Genomic DNA, 26,283 nt, shown 5'->3' on the forward strand with positions numbered 1-26,283 from the left:
ATGTGTCTTGGCACCTTTCTCCTTGGACTTATCCTGTATGGGACTCTCTGCGCTTCCTGGACTTGATTGACTCTTTCCTTTCCCATATTAGGGAAGTTCTCAACTATAATCTCTTCAAATATTTTCTCAGTCCCTTTCTTTTTCTCTTCTGCTGGGACCCCTATAATTTGAATGTTGGTGCATTTAATGTTGTCCCAGAGGTCTCTAATCCTGTTCTCAATTCTTTTCATTCTTTTTTCTTTATTCTGCTTTGCAGTGGTTATTTCCACTATTTTATCTTCCAGGTCACTTATCCGTTCTTTTGCCTCAGTTATTCTGCTATTGATCCCTTCTAGAGAATTTTTTATTTCATTTATTGTGTTGTTCATCATTTTTTGTTTGCTCTTTAGTTCTTCTAGGTCCTTGTTAAACGTTTTTTATATTTTCTCTGTTCTATTTCCAAGATTTTGGATCATCTTTACTATCATTACTCTGAATTCTTTTTCAGGTAGACTGCCTATTTCCTCTTCATTTGTTTGGTCTGGTGGGTTTTTACCTTGCTCCTTCATCTGCTGTGTGTTTCTCTGTCTTCTCATTTTGCTTACCTTACTGTGTTTGGGGTCTCCTTTTCACAGGCTGCAGGTTTGTAGTTCCCGTTGTTTGTGGTGTCTGTCCCCAGTGGCTAAGGTTGGTTCAGGGGATTGTGTAGGCTTCCTGATGAGGGGTCTAGTTCCTGTTTTCTGATGGATGAGGCTGGATTTTTCTTTCGGGGGGCAGGACCACTTCTGGTGGTGTTTTTTGGGGTGTCTGTGACCTTATGATTTTAGGCAGCCTCTCTGCTAACGTGCATGATCGTGTTCCTATCTTGCTAGCTGTTTGGCATGGTGTCCAGCACTGTGGCTTGCTGGTTGTTGAGTGGAGCTGGGTCTTGGCGTTGAGATGGAGATCTCTGGGAGAGCTTTCACCTTTTGATATTACGTGAAGCTGGGAGGTCTCTGGTGGACCAATGTCCTGAACTCAGTTCTCCCACCTCAGAGGCTCAGGCGTGACACCCAGCCTGAGCACCAAGACCCTATCAGCCACACAGTCAAATTTGCCTCTCTAGGTGAACTTCAGCAATTCACTTAAGCTCTCTGGGACTCCATTTCCTCACCTGTAAATATCTGAGTTACAGAAACACAACTGGAGAGTCATGGTTTACTCCCATTCCACAGTCTTTCCCATGGTTAAAATCAGCAAGGGTCTAATGAGGTCTTAGGGAAGCCTTCAGCCAAACAGAAAACCTGCTACTGTTGGAGGGTCTCCTGCAGAGGCAGGGCATGGCTGTGGCTGACCACGGAGACAATGACACAGGCAGCAGAAATTCTGGGAAGTACTCCTTGTCGTGAGCCTTCACGGAGTTCCTCTAGTGTATACTTTAAAATTTGCTAAGACAGTAGATCTTATCTTAAGTGTTCTTATCACAAAATAATAATCATCATAATAATAATAAATAAAGAGGGTGGTAGGAAACTTCTGAAGGTAATGGATCTGTTTATAGCATAGCAAGAGATTTATGATAAGGTATTGACCCACACGATTTCTTTTATGGAGGCCAAGAATTCCCACAATCAGGAAACCTAGGAAAGAGCGGTGTAGTCCAGGGCTCAAGAACCAGGGCACTTGACGGTGTAAATCCCAGTCCAAGTTCAGAAGAAAACTGCTGTTCCAGTTCAAGCAGTCAGGCAGAGGAGAAAGAATGAATTCCCCTTTCCTCTGCCTTTTGTTCTATTCAAGCCCTCAAGCTTGGATGGTGCCCACCCACACTGGGGAGGGCAACCTGCTTTACTGAACAGATGCTTATCAGATGCTTATCTCATCTGGAAGCATCCTCACACCCAGAAATAATGTTTAGCCAAATATCTGGCTCCCCATGACCCAATCAGATTAGCACATAAAATCAACCCTCCTAGGATCCCATTTTCTAAAAGATTATGTATAGAATGAGGCCTGTCACTGAGATAAGTGAAAATTCCTGGCACAGAGCCTGCCACACATTAGGTAATTAATGAATGTTTTCATTCATTTATTAATATATGTAAGCGGAAATTCAACATAAATGCCATTTCCTCTGCTGCCTTCTCTCATCACCAGAAGATGGTCCCCTAAAACACACTAAAACTTCATTTTATTTTTATTCACTTGGTGCATCCCTTAAGCAATTGTTTATACATCAAATACTGTATCAAAGGGCATTCATTTATAGGCAAAGTTTGTTGCCACTCACCAAGTAGAAGGGTTGAGAAGCGTGAGGCAGCTCCCACCACAAATAAAATAGCACACTCACTGTCTAGTGTTTTCCCCATTTATTTATTTTTTAAGTAGAAGATTTTTCCTGACTTAAAAGAATTCCTCCAAGGGATGCAAGAACTCCTCTAAGGGAGGATTTCTTCAGCCCATTAACACAGCCTGGCATATAGTAGGAGTCACTGAAAATGTGTTGCCCTCTTAAGAAGAAGTAATTGTTGGCTATTTTGATGAACAGACACAGGGTGAATATCTGAATGTATCTTAGTTAAGTGCTCAATTCAGGGAATTAAAGGTATACCAATGAAAAAGTATACCAAAATGGATGTCTCCAAAAGTATATGTCCCCAATTTCACCGTTTTTCCAAGAATCAGTCCTCTACCAATAACATGGTCATACACCTACCTGTTAGCTTTCTCTGGCCTAATATTTGTTCTACAATGAAGCCTACAGTATTGTGTGGCACTCAAACACCTTGTCTTGGGATACACCATTTGTTGTTTCTTAGGTGAAGTGGGCCTCTTTCCCTCCATCTCCACTACCAAGAACCCCCGTTCCGCCATCACACTGCAGTCAAAGGGATCTTCTTAAAATTCAGATAGAATCATTTCATCCCTTGCTCTTGGAGTGAAGCCCACAAGTCCCTAAATGAGCCTGCAAGGTTCTCTGTGACCTGGTTTCTCTTGAATTCACCAGCTGCCTTTCACACTAATCCTCTCACTCCTTATGCTGCAGCCACTCTGGCTTCTCAGTTCCTCAAGGCATCCTGTTTCACAGACCCTTGCATTTGCAACTCTTTCTATCTGGAATGGTGTCCCCATCCCATGATTATGACATATTTACTCTTTAAGCCTCAGTTTAAATGTTAGTTCCTTAAGGAAGGCTTTCCTGACCACACCAAACTAGGTCAGAACCCTACCATACAGGATAACAATACCCTGTGTGGTTCTTTTTTCCACTTACCAAAATCGTACAAAGAAATCAATTAGCTATGTAATGGGTCAATATCTGTCTATGCCCCAGGTTCTAATCTCCATAAAGGAGGAACCGTGTCTATCTTACTTATTACTATATTCCTGAGCCTAGTGTTATTTCTGATACATAGTTGATCATCAGTAAATATTTGCTGAATTGATGAATAAGATTGTGGAATCTCCATGGAGTTTTTTCCCAAGTAATATTTCTAGCAGATGTGAAGGTCAGTAAAAGGTGGAGGTCAGATTCATAGTCATCTGTCTTCGGGTAAAGTAAATGTCCTACAGGAGATGGAAGTAGATAGTGGTTTTCATTACTGAAGAATAGAAAGTAACTTGAGTTAACTGAGGCAGGTGGTCCATGAACAATGCTTCAGAAATAAAACAGAGATTCTGACCTTTGGTGATCAAGATATATTTCAAAAGTTATATATCGGGCTCACTTCAGCCCTACGTCAAGATCAAACTCTTTTCAATAATTAATGCAAATCATTATACCTTTCTTTCATTCTACAGTGTCTTGGTCCTCTACGTTATCTCGGGAAATAAACTAACTTTTTCTACTTGAACATTTCCTAGTTCATATCTCCTTTTCCTCTATTTTTTCTTCCTCTCTTTAGCTACTTGTATTTTCCATGACAAATACCTAAATTATATACGATTGAATGTTGAGGAAAGTTTTCTTTGGTCAAGGCTGATTTCTACCCCACTACCCACAACCAAAGAAGGTGACTGTCCTTACTATGTAAGCAATAAGCTATTGTTTTGTAATTATTCAAGATACAAATATTAGCTTAGTGGGAAAAAATATGTAGCTGAGAAAACACTAAACAATATCCAGGACAGGTCAGAAAAATGAATGTTACATTTTATAGCATGTTATTATTTATAAAACCCTTTGCCATTCCATCTCTCTTGATCCTGGCTTTAATCATAGCAAGGCAATTTTTCCTGATGTGATAACTGAGGAAGGGAATATCTGGCTCAAAGTCATAGAGCTAATAAAGAAATCCCTGGAAACTAAATCTACATTTTTTTGCCTCAGTATGTTTTTGTAATTATGAGATCTGGTTCCTGGGTTAAGAGGACAAGCCAAAAGCCCAAAGGATGATTTGCAGGAACTTCTGAATTGATGGAGCTCAAGTCTTACTCTACTTGGGAAACCCTCCTCCTGTTGAGAAGTCTCTTCAGAGCCTCCTTCACTTCCTTGTTCCTCAGGCTGTAAATCATTGGGTTCAGCATAGGGATGACCACAGTGTAAAATACTGATGCAATCTTGTCTTCCCCAAGGGATTTTCCCATGTTACCTTTCACGTATATGAATATCAGTGTCCCAAAGAAAAGAGCCACTGCAGTTATGTGAGAAGCACAGGTAGAGAAAGGCTTGGCTTTGCCACCAGCTGAACAAATCAGAATAGCCCGAATGATGAACAGGTAGGATATAAAAATCACTGAAACGCTGGTTGTAATGACCAAGAAAGCTAAGAGGTAGATCACCCGTTCTCGTGGTCTGGTCTCACTACAGGCAAGCTTCAGCAGAGGTGGGAGGTCACAAAAGAAGAAATCCATATGGTTGGACTTACAGAAGGAGATGGAGAAGGTACACCCAGTGGGGATCACAGAATTGACCCATGGCACCGTCATATGCCCTAGCCACCAGCCGCAGGCGGGTCTGAGGTGGCATGGCAGTGGCATAGAGGAGAGGGTTACACACGGCCACACAGAGGTCATAGGTCATCACGGCCGAAAGGAAACATTCAGTACTAGCACAGAGTGTGAAAAAGAAGAACTGGGTGGTACAGCGCTCAAAGGTGATGACCATCTTATCAGTACCCAAGGTCTCCAGCAACTGAGGGACAATAACAGAAGAGTAGCAAATGTCCAGGAAGCAAAGATGGCTGAGGAAGAAGTACATGGACGTCTGGAGGCCACGGTCACTCTGAATCAGCACTATCATCCCCAGGTTACCTCCTATGGTGATGAGATAAAGGACCAGAAACACAAAGAAGAGACCCGTCTGCAGCTCTGCCCACAGCTGGAGCCCCATCAAATGAATTCTGTCACCACAGTGCCATTTTCTGCCATGAATCCTAAATTGCCCACTGAAATAAAAAAATTAAATCCCATTGAAGATAAAATAAGGTGAGCATGGCTTGATTTGATCATTTTCAGTAATGATAATAATCTTTGAGATTTGTAACTCATTTTACATTTTTTACAAACTTTATTGCATTTGATCTTTCAGAGATCCTTGGAAGCACATATTGTTAATCCCACTTTTGAGAGAAGAATATGAGGGTCAAAGAGGTAAAGTGACTAGTGCATGATTTCATAGTAAAGAGGCAAAGCCAGAGCTAGAACTCAGATCCTTAGACATTTTCTAGCTTCTTACAGGTGGCAAATTGGAAACCTTCATCAGTCTCCCTGAAAAGCCAGAAAATACCACTTTGTTGGAGAAAACCTAATGGTATAGAACTAAGGACATGGGCTTTGATATCAGACCAAGGTTCCCATCCCTTGAGACCTTGGGCAAGTTAATTCAACTTTCTGAACCTCAGTCTCCTTGTTGGCTTAATGAGAATGTCAATGCCAATGTCACAATATTACTGTGAAGGACATCACTTATATACTGTACCTAACACTTGGTCCAATTCACACACTTAGAATTATTTTTTTCTAAATTCTGCAATAATGTAACATGCTTCTAGGTTCATGTGTACTCTGGAATCTTCTTATCTCCAAGTCCACAGCCCCCTGGAGTCCCAATATCAACTCTTTCTTTGTGGTTGTTTTGATGTGCACGTGAACCCAATGGGCTTGGATACAAGACAGAGCTGTGAAGAGCAAGCACTGTTGGAACTTCTACAGCCTGTTGCCTGCCAAGTGTCTTCTTCCTCTCTCTTTCTGCCAAGCAACATGGCCTAGTTTCCAGGTTCACTTATTCCAAAGGAACAGTCCCATTATTTTAAAATGCCAGATCATTATCAGTCAGTAAGAGTCATGAATCAAGCCGTTCCAGAATTAGCCGACAAAGCTCCTTAAGAGACAAAGCCATCACATCGAGTTTAGAATTCTAATAGAGATGAAGCTCTTGCCAGACATTTAGACAATCTTGCCTCAGTACCTTTGGATGTTGATCAGTTGGGGTAATGGAAATACCGAATGTGGACTTCAAAGGTGATTCTTTTTGTCCTCCTTCCATCCTTGAAACAAAAACTGAATTTGAGAAAGATTTCATAGGATTTTAGGTAAATAAGAAAATGAAATTTTCACCAATGTTTGGCAAAACCTGATCTAATGATGAAATAAACATCAACATCTGGTGTTACCCCTCCCCCACTGAGTTCCTGATAATGTAAATATTTAAGAGGTTTTTTTTTTACCTTAGGGCTCAGTATAATACTGACTTTCAACCAAAACAATAACTCGCGGTGTTCTTGGAATTCACACAAATCATCTTGACCAAAGGGGGAGAAAAAGAGACAGAGAGTATGTTCATTTAATTATTCAATAAGAATCTGCTGAGAACTTACAATGCATTAGGCACTCTTCTGGTTGCTTGGAACAAAACACAAACAATGACCTTTCCCTTGCAGTGTGGTCATTCTAGCAGAAGAGCAAGGCATATACAAAATATGTTTTTTTTAAAAAAAAAAAAAGAAGTATATTTTTTACCATGATAGAAGATAAGTGCTATGAAACACACACACACACACACACACACACACACACACAGAGCTTTGGGAGATCCAAAGTATGGAGGGGGTATTAAATAGGATCTTCAGGGAAGGTTCATTGAAAAGGTGATATTTCATCAGATATGATAGGGATCGGGTAACTATTCATGCTTATTTGCACACATCATTCATCCACAAACAATAGAAAATGAAGACACCAGCAATGGATCACTCACTTCCATTACACAACCTACAGAGTTCTTCCGGTCCTTGTGAAACACTCTCAAGGCAACTTTGTTCAGAAACGTCAACCTCCTAATACAGAGAGAAGTCCCTAGGGCATTAGAGGCTCAGTAATCAGCCTACCATCACTCAATGTAAAGGGAAGACTGGAATCCCAACAATATAGCACAGTGGCTAAGAAAATGGGCCCTGAAGACAGACAGAGCTTGTTCCAAACTCAGTCATTTCTGTTTGTATGACCTTGGGCAAGGTACTTGACCTCTAGCATCTTAGACTAAATACCCATGCAACAGCAATAACAGTACTGCTGTGCTATGGGAGGTAAAGAGATAACTCATGGAAATACAAGCTGTGCTTAGTACAGGATAAATACTCAATACACGTAACTGTTACAAAAATGAGTTTTCAGCCACTAGTTTGTTCTGACATTCAGAAATTTAATTGATGCTCCTTTTGTTACCGAGTTCAATGAGGCTCAAATGGTTAAACCAACTGTCCCAAGACCACACCAGGACTTCGGCTCTAAATGCATTGTGCTTCCATGAACCGACATATGGCTCATGACTCTGACCCAGGAAGTGAGACACTAGTCGAGTTCCAGGCAACCCCAGCTAGAGACGCACAAGTCGGGAGACCCACCTCAACCTACCACTCCCCTAAGAGACACTTTTAGATCTCCTCTGAGAGAGTGGGACTAGTCTCCTTCGGAGCAGAGTGTCTTGGTGGGGGAGGGGCCGCTGATTATGATGAGCCAGGGAGAGTATATGGTAGGAAGGCTGGAAGCAGCACCTGGAGGCCTGAAGTTACATCTGCTGTCTGCCACTGATGTACTATGTAAACTCAAGCAACTATCTTCCCATCTCCGGGTCCGTGTCCTCACGTGAGAAGGCTGCACTCGCTAACCTCAAACACTGCATCTTGCTCTACAACTTGGTGGTTCTCTTCTCTTCTTAAAAGTCCCGTGAGAGAGGGAAAGGGCATGTATTAATAACAATAATGAAGAATGGCACTAAAACAGCACTCCCTTTGGGTGAGATACTGTTCTAGGTGTTTTACATAAACGGCCTCATTGACTTTTCACAATCCCCCAATGCCAGATATTGTTATTATCCTTATTTATAGACTGGAAAATAGAGGCTTGCAGAGGTTAAGTAATTTGGTTAATCAAATTACTTAATTTGTAATTTGGTGCTAGGTAAACCACCAGGCTGGGATTTGAACCAAGGTCTGTTGGACTCCAAGGCCATGCTCCCAACAGCTATCGCACTGCTCACGAGTATGGTAATAATGAGTTAATTTCTAGTGAGTACCAGAAATTTTTCAAGGCTTCAGACACATTACTCTCTGTGTTTTGGCAAAGAGGAGAGTAAACATAAGTTAAATATAGATTTTGGAAAATGACCCCAGTTCTGAAAACCCTGCACATGTTCTCCTTTTTGCAGCGTCACCTTTATTGGTCTTGTCTCACCTGCAGGGATGGGAGGGTAGAAGAGGTGCACAGGGCTACCATCAGAATCAAACTCTAATCAAGAGTGTACATGAAGTGGATAGACCTAGAGTCTGTCCTACAGAGTGAAGTAAGTCAGAAAGAGAAAGACAAATACCGTATGCTAACACATATATATGGAATTTAAGGGGAAAAAAATGTCATGAAGAACCTAGGGGTAAGACAGGAATAAAGACACAGACCTACTAGAGAATGGACTTGAGGATATGGGGAGGGGGAAGGGTAAGCTGGGACAAAGCGAGAGAGAGGCATGGACATATATACACTACCAAACGTAAGGTAGATAGCTAGTGGGAAGCAGCCGCATAGCACAGGGAGATCAGCTCCGTGCTTTGTGACCACCTGGAGGGGTGGGATAGGGAGGGTGGGAGGGAGGGAGACGCAAGCGGGAAGAGATATGGGAACATATGTATAGGTATAATTGATTCACTTTGTTATAAAGCAGAAACTAACACACCATTGTAAAGCAGTTATCCTCCAATAAAGATGTAAAAAAAAAAAAAAAAAAAGAGTGTGCAGCCACCAAGGAACCATCACCTCCAGCACAGGTTTGAGTGTCAAGACAAAAGTCACGTGAAACAACCTTGTTCCTGGTTCCTCATCATTTCCCACCTGTACTTTCCCTTTGTCCAAGTCTCACTCCTCAGTTTTTACTTATTTTATCTTGCTGCATGTCATGCATTTTTATAAGCCACTTTAAGTCTCTTTTGGAAAGAGATATCGATGAATAAATCAGGACAAAATAAAATCACCTGTTTGCCCAAAGCCAGGATCATCTGAATGACCAGCCGTATCCTCATCAGACCAATCACGGTGCTGCCAGAGGACTTTGCCAAATGGGTTCAGGAAAGACAGCGCACGAACAGTGGGTCAGCCTAAATCAGACCCATCTGTGGATGGTGAAGGAAGGCAGATGCTCAAGGGAGAAAGTGGAAAGCTCGGGGGGATCTCAAGGTCTTTGCTACTGTAGCCAGTTCCTGAAATCTTCATAAACCCAAATTCTAAGTTAGGGACGTGGGACTGCATTTTGAGGCACAGTGAGAAGCGTGCAGGGTCTCCTAACCCATAACGCACACTAATGTGATCCTTTTTAGCAGGAGGTACCTCCATTTTTCAATAGGCAAAGGAAAATGTTAAAGAAAATCAAGGCTGCCAAGTGTTTGCTGCTCTTCAGGGGAGCTGGAAAATTCGTTCTCTCCAAGAAGAGTTCCAACTTGCCTTGTGATACCTTGTCTAAACTCCTGAACTGGTCCAAAAGAATTGATAATTCTAGATAGAGCAGCCAATCAGCTTCCTAATAATTATGATTAAAGAAAACCAACAGTGGCTACACAAAATCTCTAGGCAGGGAGAAGAACCATGGATCGGTGTAGCCTCGGAGAAAAATATTCAGTCCCAGGCAATTTAGATAAGCTAAGTTGCTGGGGAAATAGGAATGGAACACTGAAGCAGCAGTTGCCTGTTTTTGAAGCCCACAAAATAGTTGAAATTGCTGGGTTTTAAGGATGCACAGGAAGAAAGGGAATCCTTAATGGCATCATTAATGCCACAGTACTGATCAATGTCAGCATTTCGCATTCTCAGTGTTCTGTTATCCAATTGTTATGTTTTTTAAAATAAATTTATTTATTTTTATTTTTGGCTGCGTTGGGTCTTTGTTGCTGCGCGCGGGCTTTCTCTAGTTGCGGCGAGCAGGGGCTCCTCTTTGTTGCGGTGCACGGGCTTCTCACTGCGGTGGCTTCTCTTGTTGTGAAGCACAGGCTCTAGGGCATGCGGGCTTCAGTAGTTGTGGCACGCGGGCTCAGTAGTTGTGGTGCATGGGCTTAGTTGCTCCATGGCATGTGGGATCTTCCAGGACCAGGGATGGAGCCCATGTCCCCTGCATTGGCAGGCGGATTCTTAACCACTGTGCCACCAGGGAAGACCTGTTATCTAATTGTTGATTGGGCACAGAAATATTTCACTTCCAGACACTTCCTGGTGAACCACTAACTCTAGGTTATCTTTCCCCCACATTAGTCATGTCTGCTCAAGACCCACAGCTTCATTTTTATATCAGTCAATAGTAAACACACCTAGACATCTAATTCACACATTCCAAAGCTGAAGGAGAAAGATCATGAGACTGTTTGCTCTTTGGGATTTTATTAACCTCCCCAAAACCACCACTAAATTTCAGAAAACTAAGGAGGGTTTCAGAAGAGAAGAAGTCCAGCAGATGCCCCACCTGTATCTCAGAGCAGAGAAAACACTGGACTAGGGGCCAAGAGGCTAAGTATGGATTAATCGAGAAAATCTATGGGAAGATGATTCTCAAAGTAATAAGTTTGCACTTGGAAGGGATGGTTATAAGGGCCCAGACACCAGCTTTATAATAGCACGTACTGTGGAAAATACAGAGCCATGGATCTGAAAAGTATTTATATAGCTCAGCAAAACTAATCCACTTAGATCCTCCAAGTCAGGGTTAAAGATATTTTAAAATAGTAAGATATAAAAGTTTGTATGATGTGCCTGAAATTGTGTAGCCTTTGTTCTCAGCTGGAAATATGCAACAAAGATTTCTAAAGGATCTGCCTTTATATTCTGTGCCCAGCAGTACACTGTTCACCGGGGATGCAGTGATGTATACATAGAGCTAAACAGACATTAGATGACAATGATCCTCCCTGTGCCACTAGAACAGAGCTGGCATCATCTGCTTGTGGTAACTTGAAGAGGTAAAAGGAATAAAGGAACAGGTACAAGATGCTTTGCCACTCCAAGTGTCAGGGTGGACTTGGGTCCTAAGGACGCTTAAGTGGTGGAAAAAAAAAAAAAAGTAGTTTCTTCCACCAACATTCTGTGTTCAGGTAAAAAGTAGCTCAATCTAGAGATAAAAATAGACTATTCGAGAGCTCCCCTTTTTCCCAGAAACTTATTTGGCGGAAAACTTTAATAGGTCATTTACTAGCTGAATTTAAACTTAGAAATACATAGGAAAGTATTCTCCAGCAAGCCCCATTGAAAATAGCAGAAAGGCAGAACCAGCGTGGTGTCATGGAACCAGAATATTTTGGAGTTCTATCACAGTGAGGTCAAGTTCCAGCCAGCCATGTAAATTATCTGGACTTCAGCTGTTTCACCTCTAAGATGGACATGAATACTACCCAAGTCACAGGAGCGCTGCGAGGACGAAATGAGAAGGCCTGTGTTCTCAACAAACATTGGTTCTGTTGCATACAATGGAAGGTGTGAACTCCCCTCCCCCGAATTACACAGGACTTTCATGATCCCTCACTTTAAAACATTGTACTCCTATTATCCCATCTGACTCTCACATAACCCATTTTAAGGTGAGGAAAGTGGGGACTCAGAGAGGTCAACAGATTTGTCCGAAGGTCACATAGCTAGGAAGAAAAGCAGCCACAACTGAGATCCAGAGCCCTTTCCACCGCACCGCCCAATCCCTCAGCTTGGGGGTTATAGTGATACAGATGCCCCGCCTGAAGACGGGAGGTGGAGGCGTGGGGAGATCTGAAAAGTCGAAATCTCGAGATCATCCTCACTTTGTGATCCTACAAGAAACTTCCAGAATGGCATATAAATTCTGTCCAAACACTGACCTCAAATCTCTTACCCTTCTCCTTCACCAATGCCTGCTCACTCTGCCTCATCTGCTCACTGGACAGAGTGTGCGGTAGAATCCTGCAACTTAAAGGTGTTTCTAAAGGTCACGGTTCTGCCCTTTTGCCTTCGGGCAGATGAAGTAGAGACGAGGAAAAGAGGCCCCAAGATGAGGAGGGTCTTGGCCAGAAGCAAACAGCAATGCAAAATGTTGGGAGTGACAGATCTCCTGCAGCCTGACAAGACACTCTTTCTACTGCTTAAGCTGCTTCACCTTTTCGGAGTCTTAGCACAGCTTTTCTGTTGCCCAGAAGTACTCAAGCCCTCTGCCTCTCAGAGAGTGGTGACAACAGGTGAACTGTGCCCGCCCCCTTAAAGGGATTGGGAGGGGAGAGGAGTTCTGGTGATGGGGATACCTGGACAGAACCAGCCTTACAAAGAGTGAGCAGCAGCGTGAGGTCTCTTTAGCTCTGGATGGGGTTTTTGTTTTGTTTTTTTGTTTTTTTCTTGCGGTACGCGGGCCTCTCACTGTCGCGGCCTCCCGTTGCGGAGCACAGGCTCCAGACGCGCAGGCTCAGCGGCCATGGCTCACGGGCCCAGCCGCTCCGCAGCATGTGGGACCTTCCCGGACCGGGGCACGAACCCGTGTCCCCTGCATCGGCAGGCGGACTCTCAACCACTGCGCCACCAGGGAAGCCCTGGATGGGGTTTTTACACCTCCTAACATCCTTAGAGCTTCTCCCAAAGTCAGTGCCCAGCTGACCAGTCCTAAAAGAAAGACCTCAGTTCTCTATGCTTTCGTGGGGCTTAGTGAGCACTCATAGAAAGTAGTTTCACGATCTCTCAACTGCAGGAATCTGAGATTTACCTCCCACCCACAGCAGAAATCCTGTCTAGGGCATCTCTGATGGCTGGCCTTTGAGCTAATGGTGACCCTTTCTGACCAATCTTTATGGAGCTGGAACAATTCCAATGATGGGGAAATTATTCTCCCACAAAGGAGCTCATTCTGTTTTAGAGCCTACCTGTAGTTTCCAGCTCTCTCTGTCATGTCAATACCATCACATTCCAAATACCTGCCAGAATTTTACAGATTTCTTAGAGATTCAACAAGAGTTGCTTCTTGCTCTTTCCCTTTTCTCAGTGTAAGCCCTTACTTGAAATAGCCCCCATAGTGTTCCATATAGTCTCACCTACCTTGTCTCTTCTGATCCTAAAAACAATCACCTGAAGCAGATATGAGATGCATTATCAGTCCCATGGTATAAATGAGGAAACTGAGACCCAAAGATGCTAAGTGTCTTGCATCACTGCAAGAGGAAGCAAAACTAATAACTCCCAGTACATTGCGCTCCCTCACAAACCACACTAGCTTTGACCCTACTCTCTAAAGAAAAAGAAGAGATAAACCCTTTTTAGATGAGAGGAAACCAACATTCAGCTTGTCAAGTACTTTTTGAATCTGGACTGTGGTTCATTTTCTGTCTGATCTAACTTGGCCACACTTACCTTCAGCAGAGCCAAGAGGTCCCTCCCTGGATGACTAGGCTGGATGGGAGTACATGTGACGTCCAAATGGTGCTTTTGGGCATAAGAGGAATAAACATCTTCAGCACCTGCAGCTCATAAGCTCCAACCTCCACAGAAGCACCCATTCATAGGTGCCTGGGTCTCTGTCCTATTCTGGGTGCTCCGTGAAGGCAATTAGAAAACCGGGGCAGGGGGATTAGCCACTGATTGGGGTGCTCTAATCAGGCCCTAAGCTTCTAATTAGTCTCCTCTGAGTCCCAGAAGAGAGAAACCTTCAGAAAAGGGCCCCTGCAAAGTTAGCTTTCTCAGTTTCTTCCCACTCAAACTTTGTCCTGTCTGGCAGCTCCAACCATAATGTAATCTCATTTGGGGGATGGGAGTAGATATTTCTATGTTCTTCTCTCTGAAAAGTTGTCAACCACCCAAGGAGATCCCTCCTGAACAATAGCATTTATGGGGCACAAGTGAAATTAGTGATTATGTGAAGTCTCAGCAGCCTGCTTACTCATTTACTCAACTAATATTAATAATCTGCATATAAAGTACTTAGGGAGTACCTAGCATACCATATTACTTTTATCCAAGTTTAACCCATTGACCCCTCACAACAATCCTATAAGGTAGATACTATTCTATTCTACCAGTGAGGAAACTGAGGCTCAGAGAGGTGAAATAACCACCCATGGTCACACAGGTAGTAAGGGGAAAAGCTGAGTTTGGAACCAGGGAAGCCGGGCATGACATCTCCAGACACCTTGCTCTTAACCACTATCCTGTACTTCTTGATGTCAGTTAGGTGGTTATAAATACCGCTATTTAGGGTAGAAAATTTGGACAGTGTCCAAAAACCATAAATGAAGACATTTAAACCACTATAATCACACCACTCCAATAAGTGCTGTTAACAGCTGGAGGGAAACGCACTAGACCGTGGTTATCTGGCACATAGACTCTGGCAGTAGACTGTGTGGGTTCGAACCTCCTTCTCTACCTTCGGAATTTAAGTACGTTATATCACTTCTCTAAACCCACCTCCTGAGATGGACATGGAGGTTAAAGAAGATACGTATGAAACACACAGAACAGGGTCTGGTACTATTAATATCCTTCCTATAGACATTTATGTACATTTTTTAAAAATCAGGATTGAAGTTCATACACTATTTTTATACTGTTCCACTGGGGTGAGTTAACAAGAGAAATGTAGCTATTGTAAGTTACTCAAGTGGGAGGAAACTATAGTCCACTGGAAAGCCCTGGAAAATGGTGAGACCTCTTGCGGGACAGCTCGTGGTGTTGGGGCCATCAAACACTATACACCCTAAAAGTCTAGGTGACCACAAGAAAAGAAAAACTAACTCCCAAACTCGTCACAGAGTTGGTGAGATTGCCCTCATCTGTTATACCACCTGCACTTGAACAATCACAAGGGTAGTCATGATAACCCGAATGCAAAAGCCATCCCCCAGTTTTCTGGAATATAAGAATCCTCAAAACTCTTTGGTAAAGGAAAGACCCTATAGGGAAAATATATATTTTTTTAATTTTTTATATATATATATATATTTCTGAGATTTAATATCCTTCTAATCTTGATAGAAAGGTAATTGAAAGAGATTTACACAATTTTGAAAACATTCATAAGGATTTGTGGTATTTCTCATTGTTACACACAGGACACACCCTTATAACTCTAAGCCTATACCAATCTATGAGATATGAGACCTCCCTTCCATTCATTCAGTCCCTTCATTAGACCTTTAGTTTTCCCTTTCATTGTTTTATTGATCACTGCTCATGTAGAGAAAGGCTATCTGTTTTTTTAACTTTTTAAATTATTTTTTATTGAAGTATAGTTGATTTACAATGATTCAGGTATACAACAAAATAATGTAGTTATACATATATGTACCTTTTTTTTCAGATTCTTCTTCATTATAGGTTTTTACAAGATATTGTATATAGTTACCTGTGCTATACAGTAGGTCCTTGTTGTTTATCTATTTTATACAGAGTAGTGTGTATCTGTTAATCCTGAATTCCCAATTTATCCCTCCCCCCTCCTTTCCCCTTTGGTAACCATAAGCTTGTTTTCTATGTCTGTGAGTCCATTTCTGTTTTGTAAATAAATTCATTTGTGTCACTTTTTTAGATTCCATGTATAAGTGATATCATATGATATTTGTCGAGATAGTTATTTATGTAGGTCCTTTTACCTTGAACACTTGCTGAACTCTAATAATTGTGAATTCATTAGTCTGGACTTTCAATATAAATAAAATTTTCTGTGCATACTTTTAAAAAAAGATATATGGGATTCCTTATCCTCACATGTGATGGAGAAAATGCATATTGCAAACACTGTTGTCCACTTAGCATTTTATCCTGAGCATTCTCCACCTCGGTGGTCACATGAGGTCACATTTACATTCGTACTCCACCTCATCTCAATGTTTCCTAGAACCCTGCCCATTCCACAGAGTTGCCCTAGCGTTGAGTCCCCATTTTGCCCTTCTAGCCTGCTCCAGGGTTAATGAGGCAGCCCCAGAGTACACGGGCTTCTGCCCCAAAGTGCTAAGCTCTCAAATCACTCCCCGCCTCTGCCACCATCCACCAGCACAGTGGATGGAAACGAGCTCTTCATCTGCTACTTTGTCCATCTGACAGTAACACCCACCACAAATGATGTGGCCCTGCCTGCCGGGAAGACGTGGCCTTCACTCCCTTACGGTGGGTTCCTCACAGGTTCACCCCAACCCAGGCCAACTGAGATATTTTATATCCCTGAGCCTCTGTGGAGATCTAAGTTTGAATGCCTTATCTCAGGGGAAATTCCTCAGCATCCTGTGTAGATCAGTGGTCCTTGTCAACTCCACCCACACAACATCCAAGAACGAAGAGCAAGTGTGTGCACTGGGAGATGCTTACATTTGAACCCCAGCTCCTCACATCCAAAATATCCTATTACACCTAAATAATTTGGGTCCATTTGATATTTTCCATTTTTTATTATGAAATAACAGTAGCATGATCATACATTTCTATAGATAGTAATGATTATTTCCTTGGGATAAATTTTTAGAAGCAGAACTGTGGGGGGAAGGGCATTCTCATTTTTAAGGGTCTTCATACATGCTTCTGATGTTAAACATTTTTCCTGTGTTATTTAGCCACTTTATTTCTTTTTTGTAAATTTAGCATTCATATTCTTTGCCTTGTTTTTCTAATGAGGTGTTTGACTTTTCTGAGTGAACTATAGAAACATGAAGGATAGCTCCTTTCATTTCTTTAAGAAATATTTATTGTGTTCCTATTATATGCCGGGAACTGGGCACTAAAGATATGATAATGAACCAAACAGATGAAATATCTGCCCTCCTGGAGTTTACATTCTAATAGGTAGAGACAGAGAAAATAGTGTTATAAAGAAATAGAGTAGGGTGATGTGATAGTACATGTCTGGTGTGGTGACAGAGAACGAGGACTCCTGGAAGTCAGAAAAGGCCTCTCTGATGTGGCGTTTACACTGAGATCTGCATGAAAAAGAGACACAAGAGCATCTTCTTATGTGAAAAACATTCCAGACAGCAGGAACCACAAGTGCAAAGGCCCTGAGGCAGGAATAAGCTGGGCTCTCAAGGAACAGTTAGAAAGGCAGCAGAAGGGCTCCTATTGTCAGCTAAGGCTGGGGGAGGCTGGAGGTGTCCTGGCTGCCAAGCGGACAGACCCTCTGGCCTTGCAAGATGATACCATGCAAGCGGTAGCCATTAAACTTTGACCCCTGCCAAAGCCCACCTCTCCCATCAAGTGCAATTTGAGTAAGCCCTCCAGGCGGGAAGTGAGCTGGAAGAAAATCCCTGGGCACCCAGGGTCATCCCCTGTGGGGGTTTTTCCCAAGACTTCCACTTCTGGAGCAGCTAGATCCCACATGCTCCTTCTTGTACATGGCACTCACACCACTGGACATCAAAAATGAAAAGTTTTGTGGGCTGCTCAGATACCAAAGAATATCCTTGGATAACCTTTATAATTTTATTTAAGGTTAATTCGAGTATGCAGAAAACACCCACCCATCCCACTCCTATGCTCTTTGGACATGTCAGGAAAAAGAATAAAAGGTTTGAAGACAGACTAATCCCAGACAATTCTGATCCCTGTGCTGTTACTATCTTTTTGCCCCTCCAGGTCCATCCATCCTCAGCATTCTCTATCTTTCCTTATCCTGATCTGTCCAGGCAAGGCTGACTTTTCCCCACTAAAAAAACAAGGAAAAAGCAAGGCAATAGGAGATGAAGAATGGAGGTATGTATGGGGCAGATCACACACGGTCTCATAAGCTAGAATAAGAAATAAAACTTTTTTCCTAAGTGCAATGGGAAGCCAATGAAGGGTTTTTAAAAGGGAAGTTATAGAACCTGATGTCATGTTTAAACAAGTTCTCCAGATTCTGTGAAGAATATGGATTATAAGGAGGCAAGAACATGTGATATGTATATAATGGAATATTATTCAGCCATGAGAAGGAAGGAAGAAAATTCTGCCATTTGCAACAACTTGGATGGACCTTAAGGGCATTATGCTAAGTTAAATAAGTCAGAGAAAGACACATACTGTATGATATCACTTATATGTGGGATCTACAAAATCCTTATCCTCTATTCTCTTCCACTGGCCTCTGTGACTATTTTTATGCCGGTACCATACTGTTTTGCTATGAGTGTTGGCTGCTAATGACTGATAACTACTGCCTTCCATGGGGTATTGCCCTCAGCCAGGAGATCCACTTGCCCCAGAAATGCCTAGGGGGGTCCCATCCCCACCTCTTGGGAGCAGCCCTCAGTCAGTAGATAATTGATACGGCCTGCAAAAGGCCAAATCCCTTGCCTAGAGGCAGAACTGAGCCCACAGTAGAATTCATTCTCCAGAGGTCCCCTAAGGGTCAGGCCAAAGCTACACTCCAACTGAAACTACCTCTTTGCTCAGCTATTTTCTGTTTCTTTCACTCCCTTACAGGTTTCTTCTATAATCACTCCCTCAGTGAAACACTGGCTCCAAAATCTTTGTCTCAGGTCTTTAAGGAACCCAACTTAAGACACATCTCTTCCCAAAATTCCAAACAAAAGTTCTAGGCTTAATATTAACAACAACAACAACAATAATAATTGTGTAATACATCAAAGCTCTCCAGATCCTCCCAATATGTCACAAAGGGAAAAGAGTAATAATTACTCTACAATCACTCATTTCACAAATTCCCCAGGGGATGTTTAATGGAATATTATCATGACTGGTTTATTTCCCTCTTTTTTCTCTACTTTGTCCCAACTGTCACTCTACCCTCTATACCACTCCAGAAAACATTCCCAATACAGTGCACACACTCTTACCGCACAGTTATTTCAATAAGTATTTAATTACAGGAAAAGATCATAAATATTATCGGAAGTGCACTGGAAAATAGAATTCACTGTGCTGCCAGAGGTCCTGCTCTGTGGCTGCTTCCCTTCTTCGTAATATTTTCTTGCATCATCTGGCATCTGCAATTGCAAAAGTCACCCTGGCTGGGCTGAATGCTTGCTAATTATCAAAGGATTTTATTCCAGCCATGTTACTTTGGAGTGATGGGGCACATGGCGTCTCCAAAACTCTCCCGCTGGAAGAGCTCTGATCCTACGTTAATGAGTGGATGAAAGCCTACAGGGCAGAGGAGTGATTCTACTGGGGCAGGACACAAGTTATTAGAAAGAAGTAAGATGGGGTCTCCAGAAACCTGTCATCTAGCTGGAGAGATGAGACTAACCACCAAGGAACAGTCATAAACAATGTAAGACAAGCAGAATTAAGTGCCCAATTGTGTGGGTCTAACAAAGGGAGTGTGGGTTTCAGAGAACCAGGGAAGAGATGAGAGCTGGAATAACCAGAGAAGGCTGCCCATAGAAACTCTGGAAATGCATCTTTAAGGAAAGTGGTAGACTCATGATAGAGATTCAAATGAAGCATGTTTAGACCGCCCTAGCCTCATTCCCTCCTGAATCAGTAAACAGCCCTCCTAATGAAATTCTGAGCAGACAGTGCAGCTAGGTTTCAGCCCCTGAGCTGAGAGTTGACCTCAGGTTTAAGGATGGACGCAGTGTAGAAAAGTTCGCCAGGAATCCTCAGAGCTGAGTTCCAGTCCTGACACCACCCCTAACTGGGACAGCAGGACATTGAGGGCCAGTGGCAAAGAGGAACCAAATTCATTCCTTATAGAAACTGCAAATGAGCTTTGGAGCTAACAAGACTCAGGAGTCGCCATGAAATCCCACAAGATTTGTTTTTATCCTCTCTGATGCGCGGAGACAGATAATGGGCCCCTTCCGTAGTCTGTTCTCGCTGACAAGGCTGCCTTTTCCAGGGAGCCCTGGGGGCTGTCCCAGGTTGCTGATTCGTGATTCAGGGACAACCTTTGTGCTTACTGTGTCCCTCCCACAAAACCATCCCCAGAAGTAGTTTTAAAACCCCGCTGGTTCGCTTAACAAGAAGAAACCTAAGATCTGTCAGCTACATACATCGACTTGAGTAATCTGAGCTGCTTTCTACAAAATGCTTAAATGACCTTCAATTAGTTTGAGTCCAAACCTAAGATGAACCCAATTAGATTATTCCACCAGGTAAGTAGGATGTAATTGTTACCTTGACAACATTGATAGGGTACCAGCTCTGAAGTAAGGTCCACACAAACTGGGGAAGAGGCAACTGGACAGAGATTCTGACCATTGTCATCAAAACTTCTCCCCTGTTGGGACCATGTCCAGTCTGAGATTTCAGCTCTTATATGAAATACACAAGTCAGTCTGGGTCTTTTTTTTTTTGGAAAACTACAGCTGCAGTCTATTCAGGCTTATGTGCGTGTCACTAGGTAAATTTTAGAAAATATGAATGGTTTTATGAGGCAGGGGTGGGGTACTGTACTGCATAGCTTAGACCAGAGAATTCACTGTAAATTACTCTACTTCCTATAATTATGCCGTAGGTGGGATTAATCATACGTACTGGAGCTTTGGCTTTGCGACCTCAGTTAGAATCTGGGCTTTTCAGTGACTAGTCATGTGACCTTGAACAAGTTACTGGACTATTCAGAGTCTTAGTGCCTTCCAGGACAAAATAATACCTCTATCACAGGGTCATTGTGAGGATTATACGAGATAATGTGTGTAGGATATTTAACATCCTGGCTGACACATAGTAGATGCTCAATGAACGGCTACCAGTATTAGGAAGGACACACAGCACGGTGGTTCAGCACCCCAACACTGGGATCAGGGAGGCCAGGGTTGACATCTAAACATCTTTTCTTTCTAGCCTGAAACCTCAAGCCAAATACTTAATATTTCTAAGTTTCAGTTTCCTCAACCATAAAATAAAGAAAAATATTCCTCTCTCATAATGTTATTGTCAGCTTTAAATGAAAGAAAGCCTTTACAGTGCTTAGCACACTACCCGACTCAGGGCAAGAACTCGCTAAATGTTGACAATAAATGTTTTGAGATACCAATCCCATAAGGTGAGGAGGGTTAACTTTGTTAATCTCCTTCATTGTCCCCAAGGGACTCAACCCTTGGAAGAAAGAGAAGGAAGAGTTTGGGAGAAGATTCCAAGTTAAAGTAAGCACAGCTCTTATCTGAAGTGTTGCTCCAGGCTAAGACTGTCTCTCTTTCCCTATCCCCTACAGAGACTGCATATTCTTCTATATTACATATTATAATCAAAGAGTATTACAAGTAATAAGGTCAACTCATAAGTGTCCCTAAGACTTTTTAAAATGTCAACTGGCCACAAACCTTTGTTTTCCCACTTATGAGCTGTTGGGTTCAGGGAATCTATAGCTGTCCTCTACTCTGGACCCAATCTAAGCTGCTGGTACCCCCAAGCCCCTTAAATAACATCTTCAAAACTGGGTGTCAACAGCCTGGTCTTGAAAAGTTTCCTTCTGGGAAATATTCTGGAAATTGCTTTTCTGGAAAATAAGCAAACTCTATCACATTAGGTAAAAACCCATTCTAAGTTTTCAAAAATTATTATTATGTTCCTTTTTTTTTTTTTTTTTTGCGGTACGCGGGCCTTTCACCATTGTGGCCTCTCCCGTTGCGGAGCACAGGCTCTGGACACGCAGGCCCAGCGGCCATGGCTCACGGCCCCAGCCGCTCCGCAGCATGTGGGATCTTCCCTGACCGGGGCACGAACCCACGTCCCCTGCATCAGCAGGTGGACTCTCAACCACTGCGCCACCAGGGAAGCCCCAATTATGTTCCCATTTTATTATTGAGAAAGTTGAGATTCTAATTGGGTAAGCAATTTTCCCAAGAACGTACCAAAGGAGGGATATGGGCCAACTAAGTCTGTCTTAACCCAAAAACAAGGAAAGAGAAGAAAAGACGTGGACCACCAAGAAACTCCAAAACCGAACTTAACCCTTTTCTCCCCTAGAAGTTGAGTATTTGCCTAATACTCTTAGAGGTGCTACCATTTAAAAGTTGAGACTTGGGTCTGAAGAAAAGGTAATTCTGCTCCCCTATGAAGAGAGCACAATGGGGCAGAAAGAGCACCACATTTGGAGTTAGAAAGTCCCAGACTGGGGCTTCCCTGGTGGCGCAGTGGTTGAGAGTCCGCCTGCCGATGCAGGGGACACAGGTTCGTGCCCTGGTCCGGGAAGATCCCACGTGCCGCGGAGCGGCTGGGCCCGTGAGCCATGGCCGCTGAGCCTGCGTGTCCGGAGCCTGTGCTCCGCAACGGGAGAGGCCACAACAGTGAGAGGCCCGCGTACCGCAGGAGGAAAAAAAAAAAAAAGAAAGAAAGAAAGTCCCAGATTGAAATGTTGATTTTCTTTCTTCCTAGGTGTGTGGCAAGTTGGGCAACCTCCTTAACATCTCTGAGCCTCCTTTTACTCTTCCATCAAATAGTCATGGCTATACCCAACTTAAAGGGCTGCGGGAAGGATCAGGGCTAATGTATGAGCTGGGTATTGCCTGTGGCACAAACCCTGTGTGACTGCATTTGTACCCAGATGATCTGCCACCTAATCTCTGGTCATGTGCATCGAACAATCTTGTCCCTAAATCAGAGGGAACCCTGGGATCTCACCATGAGATGGATCGAAAATGGACTATGACAATTTCAGAATTAGAGGTTGAGAAAGATATTGAAATTAACCAAGTTTACTCATGACTTGAAAGTAGGAAGGATCTGATTATCTAAAGAACTGCAGGTAGATGTCTTTGATTCCATAAATCATAAATATGTAGTTCAATGTAGGAAGGCGGCAAAACAAGCAAAAGAGCAGAGAATGCGCCATCAAACCAATATTGTTCGGAACACGCATCTTCCACTTATGAAACGGGGCGACCTTAGACAAATTAATCTCCCAGAAGTTCAAATTCCTCATTAGTGAAAAATAAGATAACAGCCCTTGAAGGACTATTTCCAGGATTAAACAAGATAATATACGCAAGGCTCCAAGGTTTTTAGTGGAAAGGGTGAGTAAGTGGGCTGTAAGCACACAAGAAAACCGTGATAAAATCAGAGATAACAAACTAGATTTACCCACATAACATGGATAAATCACAAAGATGTGCTGCATGTGGGAAAAGACACAAAAAAGATCATGCATATAAAATTTAAAACACACTAAAATCACTACATTTTTTTAAAGATACACATATTTCTGGGACTTCCCTGATGGAGCAGTGGTGAAGACTCTGAGCTCCCAATGCAGGGGGCCCAGGTTCAATCCCTGCTCAGGGAACTAGATCTCACATGCATGCCACAACTAAAGAGTTCGCATGCCACAACTAAGGAGCCAGCGAGCCGCAACCAAGGAACCCACCTGCCACAACTAAGACCCGGCACAACCAAATAACTAAGTAAAATAAATATTAAAAAAATAAAGATACACATATTTCTAAATAAATATAAAAGGAATAAACAGGGGATGATATATATTTCACATATACTAAAGTAGATCCCTATGAGGGGTTGGGGAAGGATTGAGGATGGAGGGATAGGAGGGAAAATAGTATGAAGAAAGACCTGGCCCTGTTCAATAATGATGGTTTATCGGGAACTGGGGAATATGGTTAATATGCCCCAGTTCCTGATTCAAGGAACTGGGAAATAGTCAAGATTTCCTTGAATCTTTGGATTCAAGATTCCATGATATGTTTAAGTATCTATCAACCACTTGAAATAGTGCCTGCATATTTAACATACTCAGTAATTAGTAGCTAGAGTATACACATTACATAGTACAGATGTTAGGAAAATTCTTTCAAGAGCCTCACTTAGCCCATACACCTAGACGTACAAATCGTGGACTGCGAGAGCAAAAGAACTTTAATGATCATATAATCTAGCCCTACCATTTTTCAGGACAGAAAGTAAAGCCCAAGGAGGGAAAGTGAACTTCTGAAGTTTATTCAGCTAGTTAGTGTTTGTCCTAGAGATGGTAGCCATGGATCTTGACCATACCAAAAGGACCTTCCAAAGAACATAACTCATCCCCAGGCCAGGCTGCTGGAGTGGGGTGGAGGGAACAGCTCAAGGAGGCTATGTTTTACATGATATGTCAGTGTCTCCCTCCCACTAGTGACCACTGATGAGAGCTAGAGGAAAGATTAAAGTGGTAAAGTTTGTGTGTAAGTTTAAGTTGTACAATGTGTTGGTTTGATACACATATATTGCAATATGATTGCCACCATAGCATAAGCTAACACCTCTATCATGTCCCATAACTATCATGTCTTCTTTGTGGTGAGAACAATCTAGTCTCTTAGCAACTTTGAAGTTTACAACACAATATTTCAACTATAATCACTATGCTGTGTCCTAGATCTCCAGAACTTATTTATCTACTAGTTGCTAGTTGGTACCCTTAAACATCTTTTAATACCAACTGACTAAGCAATTTTTGACCACACGCTGAACTAGATAATAAGAAAAATATGTATCAATGGTTAATATGAGGGAATAGTTCACATAAAGAGCAGATTTGTCATCTTCCAACTTCTGAAATGCTTTCCTGAGAAAAAGGAATTAGAACAGCTGTGTCTGGAAGAGGCGAAACTAAAGTCAATGCATAGAATATAAAGAGAAAGAATCCAGATACAAAAAGAGAATTAACAGGTAGAACTGTCCACAGATAGAAGCTCACAAGGCAACCGTACAAACACGTGGAGGGTGTGCAGCAGCGGAGACTCCAAGATCCAGTGGGGATTAGAGCAGATGCTGCCTAGATTATTTCCAAATCTCGGAGTCTATGTGTCTCTTATCTTCACAGGAATTTCCAAATATAAACCAGAGTTAATTTGAATTAGAAACACCAGCTCATGGCTCAGCTTCCAAAACATGCAGGATGCCGGAGAAGAATCAGCCAGGTGTAAGATTTCTCAAAAACAATCTCTGTACATTTGCCCAGAAATATAAACCTAACTTCTACCAGAGAGAAAACATGAGTCTTTCAATTCTGGGATTTTTTTTTTTCATTTCATTCTCAGCCTCAGATCTACAGTCTATGTGGAATCCGTGGCCAAGAATAATTTCACCATAGTAACTGAGTTCATCCTTATGGGCTTTACTGGCTCCCTTAAGCTGGAGATTCCCCTCTTCCTGGTATTTCTGAGTCTCTATCTAGTCACCCTTCTGGGGAATATAGGGATGATGATTCTGATCCAAGAGGATGTCCAACTCCACACCCAACTTCCTTCTGAGTCACCTCTCCCTGCTAGACTTCTGCTACACCTCGGCCATCAGCCCTCAGATCCTGGCCACACTCGCCACAGGCAAGACAGTCATCTCCTATGGCCAGTGTGCTTCCCAGTTCTTTTTCTTCCCCATTTGTGCAGGCACAGAGTGTTTCCTGCTGGCTGTGATGGCCTATGATCGCTATGTGGCTATTGGCAACCCACTGCTCTACACTGTGGTCATGCATCCCAGGATCTGCCGGAGTCTAGTGCTGGGAGCCTATGTCTATGGGGTAGCGAGGTCCATCCTGCGTACCATGTGTGCTTTCACCCTCTCCTTCTGTGATAACAATCAGATCAACTTCTTCTTCTGAAGCTTGCCTGCAGTGACACAACAAACACTCAGACTGTCGTTGTCTTCTCTGGCAACTTTGTGATTTTGGCCAATGCCTTGGTCATCCTGATTTCCTATCTGCTTAGCATCAAGACCGTTTTGAGGGTGAACTCTTCAGGTGGCAGGGTTAAGGCTTTCTCCACATGCTCCTCCCACCTCATTGCTGTGGCCGTTTTCTTTGGGACCCTCATCTTCATGTATCTGCAGAGCGGTTCAGGCAAATCCCTCGAGGAAGACAAGGTAGTGTCTGTCTTCTACAGTGTGGTCATCCCCATGCTGAGCCCTGTGATATACAGCCTGAGAAATAAGAATGTGAAAGCGGCCTTCAGAAAGGTCACTGGTAGATTCCAAGTGTCACAGAGTGTGTAGATC

At 42.7% G+C, this 26,283-nt stretch overlaps 1 protein-coding gene and 1 pseudogene across 1 annotated transcript; one reads left to right on the forward strand and one right to left on the reverse strand.

Moving 5' to 3' along the window:
* Window positions 1-4,386: 4,386 nt before the first annotated feature.
* On the reverse strand, window positions 4,387-5,325 carry LOC137231102 (olfactory receptor 9I1-like; annotated as a pseudogene).
* LOC137231103 (olfactory receptor 9I1-like) lies at window positions 5,324-26,280 on the forward strand. Its single transcript, XM_067751658.1, is given in 4 exon segments — window positions 5,324-5,382; window positions 25,332-25,532; window positions 25,534-25,886; window positions 25,889-26,280. Coding segments are annotated over 4 exon segments (1,005 nt in total).
* Window positions 26,281-26,283: the final 3 nt, after the last annotated feature.

This window comes from Pseudorca crassidens, chromosome 9, assembly GCF_039906515.1.
Source record: "Pseudorca crassidens isolate mPseCra1 chromosome 9, mPseCra1.hap1, whole genome shotgun sequence".
Lineage (NCBI taxonomy): Eukaryota > Metazoa > Chordata > Mammalia > Artiodactyla > Delphinidae > Pseudorca > Pseudorca crassidens.